General features: G+C 41.4%; 1 protein-coding gene across 2 annotated transcripts; it reads left to right on the forward strand.

Moving 5' to 3' along the window:
• Positions 1-7,087: 7,087 nt before the first annotated feature.
• On the forward strand, positions 7,088-10,648 carry LOC147897126 (pathogenesis-related thaumatin-like protein 3.5). 2 transcript variants are annotated; one of them, XM_087381762.1, is made up of 3 exons: positions 7,088-8,360; positions 8,741-9,428; positions 9,650-10,648. In XM_087381762.1, the coding sequence occupies exons 1-3, from the start codon at positions 8,291-8,293 to the stop codon at positions 9,825-9,827; spliced, it is 936 nt and encodes a 311-aa protein (XP_087237888.1). In that variant the 5' UTR covers positions 7,088-8,290; the 3' UTR covers positions 9,828-10,648. The 2 variants fall into 2 exon arrangements, with proteins under 2 accessions (XP_087237888.1, XP_087237889.1); XM_087381763.1 differs by lacking the exon at positions 9,650-10,648 and having other exon boundaries at positions 8,741-9,432.
• The last annotated feature ends 1,349 nt before the right edge of the window (positions 10,649-11,997 follow it).

The following is an 11,997-nucleotide window of genomic DNA, read 5'->3' on the forward strand; positions in this document are numbered from 1 at the left end:
CAACTTGGGTTAGTTGGAATCTAAATTTCCTTGTCCCCAGTTTTAATTGTCATTAACTTGGTTCCCAATCATGCAATATCTCGGCATGTTTTAACCAGGGTCTTCCAAGTAATAAAGTATATGCATTCTCTTCCATGGGAATAACCAACAAACTCAATGTATAATGATTTCCACCAATAGTTAAATCAACATCAAAATGTATACCCATAAGCTCCACAAGTCATTGATCAGCCATGCGAACTCAAAATTAATATGGTTTCATATTCTTCAACTACAACTTATTCATCATAGTTGCTAAGATCTTAGAACCACCATGTATAATCACTTCTAAGATTTTTGCTTCTTCATTTTAATTGTAGTCACAAGGACTTGATCATCTACCATCAAGTATGAATGACAAGAATAGTAGCCAATGAATCCACGGTCTTGATAGTGGGTTGTTCAACTTGAAGCTATTGCAATAGAAAATCCTTGCAATAAGGTGCATTCTTGAATACCCATAGGTATGAATACCACAGGCTCCACAAGTCGTTGATCAGCCATGCGAACTCAGAATGAAGATGGTTTCATATTCTTCAACTGCAACTTATTCATCACAATTGCTAGGATCTAGAACCACCATGTATAATCACTCTTGAGACTTTTTGCTTCTTAATTTTAATTAAAGTCAAAGGGACTTGATCATCTACCATCAGATGTGAATGACAAGAATAGTAGCCAATGAATCCACGGCTTTGATAGTGGGTTGGGTTGTTCAACTTGAAAATCCCTGAAATAAGGTGCATTCTTGATCAATTCTACTATAGTGAGACTTATTTTCATTAGTTGGAAAATTTCCCATGCTCCAGTTATTGCAAGGCTTGGTTGTCCTTTAGAACTCGAGACTTCTTGGGATTGGCTTGTCGAGGCTTCTGTTGAGTTGTTTGCTGGTGGTACTTTACTTAAATCAAGAGCTAGGTTTCTTACTAGAGCATTCCCCTTGAGAACCTGAGCAGTTACTTGAGAGGCAATCTACTTCTAGGCCTTCCAATGAGATCTGGCTAGAATTGTGTCACATCCTGGGTCAACTTATCTCCTTTGTTTATTACTTTGGAGAAATTTCAAATGCTCCTACCATAAGGGGTATTAAGACTTCATGTGATTTCCATCACGAAAATAGCAACAATTCTATGAACCCTTTCCTTGCTCGGGTTCTCAATGGTCATGACTCTTTACTTTTGGACTCAGGCTTGACCTGATTCGCTTATGGTGGCTTTTTCTTGGCATACCAAAAAAGTAGATTCATCATGCCACAATTTACATCAAATGCCATAGTACTTTGTCTTGCATTCATCTTCTATATGGCCCTTCTTGGTGCAATTATTACACCATTTCTCTTCCTAACTCAATTTTTCTTGTTAACTTGTCTTCTTTAGGGCCTTTTTTATAGTGGACTTGAGCTTTTCAAGCTTAGTTAAGGCATCCTCATCATCACTGGCTTCCACTTTCTTCTTGGGCTTCTTCTTAGAGGGTGTAATCTCTCCAGTGTAACATCTCGGTTCAACAAATCTTCATATGTCTTTGTAGGATTGGCTATTTCTGGAGATTTAAGATCAATCTGGGTACATACTGTAATCAAACAAGCTCACAATGATTTATGATTTGGAGATGTATCGAGCTGGTTAATCAAAGCTCGTTGTTAGAGCACAAAATCTTGAATCGAATCGTGTTCCTTTTGCTTTAGATTGCTAAGTTAGTGCAAACATATTTCTCCTTAATCTCTTGTCAGAATCTTCTCAAAAAATCCATTGACATTTGTTGCTAACCCTTTAAGTATCCAATATTAGATGAGCTATTTTTGCCAATTGCATAGGATGTAGTTTACATACTACTCCTTTGTCACACTGCACCGCTGATATGGTAAACTTGCATGAAACTCTATAAATGACTGTAGCGATCCATCTTCTTCAGTCTATTTGAAATCCTAGAATTTGATATTAACAAAAGTAGATGATTTATTCTTGACAATGGGGAACTTGGCTATATCTTCCCCGTTTAGGTGCCATCTCCATGGTGACACTCTCCTGTATGGACATGCACATGGCAGTGTCCTTTAGTTGCTAACAAAGTTGGCACTCACCGGGTAGCCACTGGAACTTTTGGTATTGCAGGCCTCGGTCTTTGATGATGTGCATGGTCACATCCTTGTACCAGTGCTCGGCTTAGTGTTTGATGTCTAGAAGGATGTGTAGGAGCAATCGTCTATTGTCCTAATAGTGACAGTTGTCATGACACCCCGATGTGATGACATTGAACCATTGCTACACTTGGTGTTTGTTATCTGATGGAGCGTGACTAAATTTCCTACATCCCAATAGTAGTGGTCGCCATTGTGCTTTGTTCTCATAGCTTTTCTTTGAGTCTTGATCAGGGATGCTATGCTCATATATTAATATAAAATCTTGGCAAAAGTTTTCAAGCTCCTTTTTTTTAGTTTCACAATATCGGTGGAATTTAGTACCTTTTTATATATTTTCTTTTAAATTTTGAAGGAAGAAATGTAAATCTTGGCGAAACTTTAACATTTTTTGCATAAAAGTTTCAATTGTTGGCAAATGTTTCAAACATTTATTTTTATTAGGGCATACAAATTTTTGATGCCAATATAAAATTTTAGCTTCTTAACAAAACTAACTTGAAAAAACCATCCATGGTCTCGATTAAAAGCTTGACATTGACTATGTTGGTCTTTTGCTTCTGCCCATGCATAGATCTTTGTCATCATTCTCTACCTGAAACATGTACAGCTTCACATCTTGATTCATAGTGTCATTTTGGAGAACCATGCTCATAGCTTGGTCTACGTTTCATGACCTATTTGTAACCCTTTTGTGGATGATTGTTTGGTTTCTTCTTGCTAGTTTTTGAAAAGTTCCTCCCTATTGAAAGGCTTGGGTCTTCGTGGACATATACTCAGAATGGCTCACTCCTGGTGTCTATGTGGTATCCTAGAATGTCTCTCCTCTACTCACGATCGACTCCTTATTTGTCCTAAGCTCATCATTACAAATGATTCTCTGGATCCTCTCTCCAATTTCATTCATCACATAAATTCATGGGAGCTACCTAGACTTCCATATTTTTCCAAACTGCTATGGCCTATTCCTCTCGTCATGTCATGTTTCTTTCTCTCACCACCACCGAGTGCATGTCATACATCCTTGAAATAACAAATAATATGTAGGGTTACTTGAGAGCACTTCTTAGTCCAGCTCCCCATTATCAAATAGCTTGCAAGATGTTGATAGCCTCAGACTATCGTGAGAGACTATTTTTAAATGTTTGCGACACTGAGTAGTCGTTGTAACTCAACTCGAGTTAGCATAGACTATTGCTGTTGGAACTTGTGCATTCAATTCTATAGACTTCTATACTTAATCAACTCAATTCACCACTCAACACTTTCAGCGTATCTCTCACTAGTAGGCCAAATGTTGACAGCGTTTTTTACTATTTTTGAGTTGACTGGTTAAATGCCCAACCAAGTTTTTGGCTCACAGGCTCACAACAAAGATGCTTAGCTCTTGTAATCTATGGGTTGCTATGTAGGACTGGAAGTTGTTATGGAAACTACTGAGCTAGATGTCAAGGATTAACAAAGGCTAACACACCAAGTAGGCAAAGTCTATGAAGATAGGCAAAGATTGCTCAAGTGGAAAGAAACGGTAAAATATAGTAATCCGATATCAATTGTAGTATAAATGAGATCACCATTTTATAGCAAATCATAGAAGTTCAACCACAACAATTCCATACAATAGTCACTCAGACTCACCCTCTCCATGTCTCGACTAGCTGAGAATGAGAAATTACTTTAATTGATGGAAAATTCTAGGATTTCACAAAATCAAGATTGTGTAATGTTAAGTACCATGCTAACATAAACTATTTAATCTTTGCTTATCTAGTGCTTATATGGCGATGCCCTCCCTTTCTAAAAGATCGAATTTAAATCTTTCAAATATCCATGGCCAAAACAAACAAATAAAAGCAATTGTGTTGGGACTTTTTTTCTCAGAATTAAATATATATCTTAAAAAAAAAGGTTTTGGCATATGAGCTAAATACTCATGTCTTCCATTAGAGCTTCCATGATTAGAATCAAACTTTGAAAAGTCACTTTGATGAAGTTACCTGTCGTAGCAAATGCATATCTCTATAAACTAGTCTTAGTCATCAGTGCAATTACCTCTACTTGCCACCCTTGTGATAGATTCCTATGCAAAGAATTGACCATATTTCTACAAGCCCAAATTGAATTCAACACATGAGCTCTAGTTAGCTGTCAGACAAAAGCTTGGAAAAAAATGGAACCCTACAATATCCCCCAATAAAGATGGCAAAACTGAACCTAGATTAAATAAACCTAATGATAGCTAGACTAGTTGACCCCTAAATCCTAGAAACCCTTGGCCTCCATCCAAATTCAAAGAGGCACTTCCTATACTAATGAACTTTCTGGGGTACAAATTTTAGTAAACATGCATAGTCTTAAGTGATTGAAGCTTAGAATATGCTCCGCGTTCGAGTAACTCACTAAAAAAGGGAAAGCATTACCAAACTAATTTTCTTCATAGGCCAACCCTCTCTTGTAGCAAGTAGCATAGAATTTAGCATAATTTTTTGCTCTATTTAATCCAAAATGCAAATCCAATGTTGCTAGGGGTTCCCCCTCTTTTGATGAAGTTGCACCGCCAAATTGAATACTCAAGACCGTTGTCTCAACTTATCCCACGCTTACCCTTCCATAGCTTCCTAAAGAGACCTGTCCTTTGAGCTAAATGTACTAGCCTTTAACCTTATACAAGAATAAAGACAATACCTTCTCTTCCTAGTCCCTCAATTATAGGGACCAACCTTCTTTTCTATAGCTTGGTCTACAAACCACGTCATACAATCCACCGTTGGATGAGTACCCCAAAATAACTTCATGACCCACTTGGTACCTCGGGCTAGAGATTGAAGCCTTAACTTTGACACATATTAAGATACCACTGTCTATTCAGAGAGGGATTTGGCCCACTCCGTAGGGTGATGGAGTACGAAGATAAAAAATGCTTGGGTTTGTTTTTATCAGAGCTCAAGTGACATCATAGAGAGACTTTGTTGGGAGACAAATAGCCGAGACTAGCCCCACCTAGAAAAAGTACACTCAGAGACTGCCAGCACCTCAGCTAGTTTTATGCCCTCCTTGCCATCAGAAACCCCTAGTGCTACCACCACCTTATCACACACAGGCACACTCTAGTGCTGTGATTTTGGACTGAGTCATCGCCATATCTAGGTCATGGAGGCCCAGGCCCCCAAGACCCCACCCCCGACACCCATATCTTAGTCCTAATTAACCCCTTTGGAGTGATGATAGCATTTGACGTGATGACATGAAACCTTTGCCCTCCATTCCCTCCATCCCACATAAAATACCAAAATTCTTTTTCTAGCCTCTTCCAACAAGTAGTACTAAAACACCATAAAAATGAGGATAAAGACTAGATATGCTGACAAGACATGCTTAATGATAATATTCCTTGCATTCCATTCAAGGATACATGATCTCCATGGAGCTTGCTTCTCCATAGGCTTGAACAACATCCAATGAGATTTCTATTTAAAGGACACCGCCACCTTTGATGGACACCCTAAGTGTCTTTGAAGAAACCTAGATTGTGGGAAGTGAAGCCAACTTCTTCACCACCTTGGACGATATCCAATCAAATCTCTATTTCAAAGACATTGCCACCCTTAATGGACAACTTAGATGCCTCCAAAGACAACCTAGATTTTAGCAGGTGAAGCTATTGACTATATGTCAAACACTTGGTCCAGAGTCAATGTAGCCTCTCAAAGTTTGAATCTTGGTCCAACCTTATATCCAAGTAAGGCAGGTTTTTTTAAAGGATTGCTTTAGACTTAGTTAATAAGAGCAATAAAATGGTGTTGTACACAAAAATGTCTTTATTGGAACTGGCACGGTTTGTCAGTTTATGTTGCTACTTCTTGTGTAGCATGGAGATTGCATAGGGAATAAGCACATTTGTCATAGTGTTTAATTTGCCATCATGTAACTATGTAATTTTGTCATTAGCTTTGCTTAGGTCCAAAGTGACGAATGCATATAGGCTAACGCATAGTCTAAGGCCAAGTTTACAACAACATATTTTGGAAAGCATTGCTATTGAGAAAAAAATGCTCTTTGGACATCAAATTTGGAAAAAGTTCCTTCACCCTCAAAGCCTTGAATTTGATAGGAGAGATTTAACATGGAAATAAAGCTCCAATCTCCAAGCACTAATCTATTTGCTTCCTTTAGAATTAGATAAATTAAGCCAATCTTTACTATTTTATTTAATACAATCCTATAACCAAACAAATGAAGAGCTCCCTCGTCACTCCATATTGACTCATATAGGGTAAGGGGGCCGGTACTATGGAGGGCTAACTTTTTAGCACTAATCCATGGCGGAAACAACCTTCCTAAAATTAGAATTCAGATTTAAAGCTATCGCAGTCATCGGCTAGTAATAGGGAGTTAATTTTTATTTTTAAACTTTTCAAAAAAATTGTGGAAGATAGAAATCTATGAGTGCCAAAGCTTAGGTCAAGTGAGGGCCAGTACTAAGGCACTGTGTGTCCAAAAAATGGTGAAAGGAGAGCTTGACACATCATCTTTTTCTATGAAGAGCATTCGGTGGCCTCTACCTCCCTATTGGGTGGGTTGATGATATACCCGCCTCTTTAGTGGCCCCTTTACGCTAGGTTTAGGTGGTTAGCCACAGATTAAGTGGTTTTGAACACGAATTCCACGAGAGTTGTAGCTAGTACCAAGTACTATGGGTCCTAGCGCCTTTGACCATCCAACATTGTGGATTCGTGTCAAATCGGAGTCATTTTGCAAAAGTTTGTGTTATCCACCGCCAGGAAGCCGCCCGTGTTTTTTGTATGCCGACGAGGTGTTTTGGACTTTTGGACCTTTGGGTGTGGAATCAGTCGGTGAAAGATGTGTACTTGTGCAATGCCAAACCAAAAACGCAGAAAAAAGAAAGCCCATTATAATTTGGGTTGCATTGCCAACTTTCAGTCAGCCAAGCACAGGCATGCATTTTCTGAATATTTCTGCTGAACTTCTTCCTTTCGATCAAGCCTTTTCTGCTTAAATCGCTGCTCGCTTTCAGCAAAGGATTCATTGATCCCCCTTTTCGCTTCTCATTTATATAAGAAGGCTGTAATTCCTTATATGTGATAGTTTAGCGTACATATAGCTGCCAAGCGACCAACCCCCCCCCGTGCTTCACTCCACCGCTTTCTGCGAAACGATGATGGTGAAGCTGGCAATATTTTTTGCACAAAGCTAGCCTCGGATTCATGTATTCGTGCTCTACGTGATTCATCTGTGTGGGGGCGGGTAGAATTCGGTAGATCGTCGGAGGGTTTCTTCTTGTAAAGGAGAAGATCTGCAGGCCGAATCGTAATTTACAGTTCAGGGGTTGGTTCGCCGGCTTGTAGGTGTCAAAGCTCATTAGTTTCTTTCCGTTGTTTCAAGCAGTTGAGCTTGCAGGGAGTGAGTGATAAGCATTCCCCGTGCCCAGCCAGCCTCGATAGCAGTGATCTGAGCTTTTTCTGAACAAGTTCTCGAGTCTTCTCTGTCCCCTCAACGGCTACCTAGTGCGTTTATGACGCAGCTCTAGTGATTCGTGAATCGTGATACTTACTTTTGCCTCATATGATACGTATACTTGAGGTTCTGGCTGCCTCTTGTGATATTGTATCTCTTCCTCTACTTCGCATCTCTCTTTCTGTGCTGCTTTTCCACCTTTGCTTCGTGCCTTCACTTTCTCTACCTTCCACCTTCACCCACAGCTGGGCTCCAGCTACGTACTCAGTAGTTGCAACCAGCAGCAGCCGATCCCTGCCTTCCCCCCCAGACACATAAACTACCCACCTCCCGTCCTCTTGCCTCTCCCTCCCTATCCACATCTCATTCATCCACCTTTGCTCAGTCCCCTCTGCCGCCTTACCCCACATGTTGTTGTCCCTCTTGTATGCGAATTTTCTTATCTGTCTCAGCCCCATCGCCTCACTCACTCTCACGCACACGCAGGCAAGCCTCATTCCATCTTTTTCTTTTTTACAGTGACGAGCGAGCATCTGCATTTATAGCGATACCGGAGGCTGCTGCAAGTTCTCCTTCGACTTTCGCACGCAGGCATTGCAGCTTCCAGGAGGGAGCACATAGGATTGCTCATTGTTGAAGATGAATCCACCATGCCCGTGGAGCTTCTTCGGATCTGTCGTTCTTGTGACGCTGGTCACACTCTCATCAGGTCCACTGCTCTTTGTATAGAGAATTTGTAGCCTTGGCAAGCGATGTGTCTAACTTGCTCTCCATTTGCGCTCCGACCCCTAACCTTCCTTAAAGCCATGAAACGTACAACTTAGACGGAGGAGCTCCCCAAATATCATAAATTAGGAGACGGGAATTAAATTCAGACTCATTATAAGTTCCCGAACGAATTCCAATTTCCTGGTTCTTAGATCTCTCAATGAAAGATTTTCTTAATTTCTCGATCTGCACGAAGAGTGTGAGCCTGCGATGGTAAATTGGCTGCTTTCAATACATATAGATAGTGCAGAATTTGACTCCCATACAAGTGTTGATGATCTCCTGAATTTTTTCAATTGTCTCTGGTGTTCGGCTCGTCAGGGGCGACTGGAGCAACCTTCACTTTTGTGAACACTTGTCCATACACAGTTTGGCCGGGCATCCTGTCCAATGCGGGCTCTTCTTTGCTTGCAAATGGCGGGTTTGAGCTAGGATCCGGTCAATCCACAAGCCTTCAGGTTCCAGCAGGCTGGTCCGGCCGATTTTGGGGACGGACCGGCTGTGCTTTCTCATCTTCGGGTGAGGGCACTTGCGCCTCAGGAGATTGCGGCGGGAAGCTCCAATGCAGTGGTGCGGGGGCCGCGACCCCGGCCACTCTGGCCGAGTTCACGTTAGCCGGAATGCAGAGCAATATGAAGCAAGATTTCTACGATGTAAGTTTGGTGGACGGTTACAACATTCCGATTGCGGTGGCTACGGTCGGAGGAACCGGCACTTGTGGAACGGCGGGCTGCAGTAGCGACTTGAATCTCAATTGCCCCAGCCAATTGCAGGTGCTGGACGACGGAGGCGTAGTGGGTTGCAAAAGTGCATGCGATGCTTTCCAATCCGCACAGTATTGTTGCCAAGGGGCATACGCCAATCCTTCGACCTGCAAGCCTAGCACGTATTCGCAGATGTTTAAGGCAGCTTGTCCGAAGGCATACAGCTACGCGTTTGACGATCCTACCAGCACTTTCACCTGCACAGGTGCAGATTACAGCATCACTTTCTGCCCAAGCTCCTCAAGGTAAGGATCCATGCTCGCATTATTTCCTTGCAGTCGATGATGCCGAGACATGCGATTCTCTGTAGTGTTTTTGTGGCTGTGAAGCTAGTGCTGAGTTGGATTCGCTTCTCTCTCTCTCTCTCTCTCTCTCTCTCTCTCTCTCTCTCGTTAACCGGCTTCTGTGTTTCGGGTCCTTTCCATTGCACCACGAGCTGATGCCATTTCCCTTGTGTTCCTTGCAGTCAGAAGAGCGTGATGGGGTTGCAACCAGGAAGCAATCTTGTAGGCGCGGAAGCATATGCGACCTCAGGTGCGGAGCAAGGAGCAGGAGCTGGTGGAATGCGGGAGCGGAGGGCCTGGACGATGCTCCTTGGCATTTTAGTGTATGTGGCCTTGGCGAAGGGTTGGAATTGGCTGTAAAGAAAGAAGAAGTCCTGCAGAAACACCATAGCCAGATAAACCAAGATGTGTTGTGAATCCATAACGGGCGTCGAAAGCTTGCGAAACAAGATAGTCAGATGATAAGAGGTCCTCTGATTAAGTAGCCACATGAGACGAGTGTGGAGGACACAAGCTCTGATGAAGTGTTGATACACATGTCATGAAGGACGAGAGTGAAAGAACTAAGGCTCTACCGCTCTCTCTTTCTCTCCCCGCCCCTGGTCTCTCTCTCTCTCTCTCTCTCTCTCTCCTCTATCTTCTCTCTTTTCTCTCTCTTTTTTTTCCCCACCACTCTCTACTACGAGCACCCGCCCACTACTCTTCTCTACGAGGGGCACATCTGCTCAGGACCTGCGCTCTCCGAGCAAGATTCGAACGCCGGCAGCCACATGAGTAAGCAAGGCGCCTACCGCCTGAGCTGTCGATGCTTTTCTTTCTCATTTCCTAAAGCCAATTTTTTCCATATACCATTGAGCCAATAGCTCTGTATCCTCTATGATATGCCTTGCTATTCCACCAACACGGCCCTCCCTTCCTTGCTCCTACTCCCTCCCCACTCTCTAGAATACCATGTGTAAATGAGAGAGATCTGCTTGTTGTAGCCCCTCTCATCGACTTAGAGAGATTGCAGCCTTGCATCGACTCTACATGAGAGTTATTTTAACTCTAGGCTTGGAAACCTAGAAAATGGGATTCATTGGGGGATCCCATTCAATGTAACTATTCTCACCCCACAAAAGATGTATATATTTGTCACATATTTCATTTGGATTAAAGAAATTTTAAGCCCTTAATACTTAGAAGCCATTGATTGCAAAAACTTTTACAAAAGATGATTTGCATGTTTCTCACATATTTCATTTGGATTGAAGAAACTTTATGTCTTGTCCATGTTTAGGATTTCATGATTGCTTTTATACTTTTAAGGACAGAAATGGTTGATTCTCTCATGCACCAAGGATCGGTTAATGTAGTTTATCATAGTAGTACTCTCATGGTTGCCCATCAAAAGAAACTTGCAATCTTTCTTAATTTCAAGAGGTGGCTCCCCATCAAAAGAAACTTTTATTTTTGCTTAATTTCCAGAGGGATTCATGACATGTTTTCTAGCCAAGTGGCCTATGAAATATGAAAGCCATCCTATAATGCGTGCTTGCATGATGTAACCTTATCTTTTGTACCTTTTTTAGACTCCAAGATGTTGCAACTTGAAGGTAAGGACAACTATCCACTCCACCTTTATTTGGTGATTTACTCATTTGATTCTTACTAATGTAATTGACACCTTGAGTATAGGTGATGGAACAAATGATGAGGATTGGAGATTGTGCACATATACTAATTGAGGTGTCATATGAGGTGTATGATATGGCCATGCACTAGCTTTTGTATGTGGGCAATATTTTGTGGAGAATGCTTAAATACCTTTAGTAATTTTAAGCCCTATGAGCTATATATATATATATGAATCTATGGAGCACATGTAGACAACTTGGGATATTTTTGTCTCAAGGTGCTTAACAAGTTATCATAGATACTCTAGATGTAAAAGCATGGGCCACCAATCTAGAGGGGGGGATTCTATCCCATTTGAAGTGGTGAGTAGAGGTCTTAAAGACACTCCTTCACAAATAAGGATGTTTTTAGAGGAGGTTGTGACAAAGAACCAAAGCTTAAAGGCTCTATAATGCTGCTATAGGCATACATCAAAGCAGAGTAATAGACTAGTGTAGCAAACAAAGACTACAAAACAAGGGGGAAACCATGTGTGCTAGCTTAGGAAGAATAAAGACCTCCATCACTTTGGGAGGGGGGGTGAGGGGAGGGCCAAAAGGGGGGGGGCATGACGGATAAAATGCATATAACTACCATCCATTGCTACTTGAGTACAACATGCATGTAAAGTTATAGAATTAAAGAATACCTGTTGCATGCATTAAGTTTTAAAAATCATTCCTTTCACTCTCTACTTAGTTGTTAAATAGTTATTTGCAAGACATAGCTATGTATACCACCTTAGCATGCCATACATCCAATAGGAGTCGAACTATAGTAGCCACATGATAAGCCTCTTGAGCTATTGATGCTCCTTTTTCTCTTTCTCATTTTGCAAAGCCAATTTTTATCAATGACCCAATAAGGTCCATAT

Source organism: Dipteris shenzhenensis, chromosome 11, assembly GCF_047967505.1.
Source record: "Dipteris shenzhenensis isolate YYH24624 ecotype China chromosome 11, Dip_SZ_1.0, whole genome shotgun sequence".
Taxonomy (NCBI): Eukaryota; Viridiplantae; Streptophyta; class Polypodiopsida; order Gleicheniales; family Dipteridaceae; genus Dipteris; species Dipteris shenzhenensis.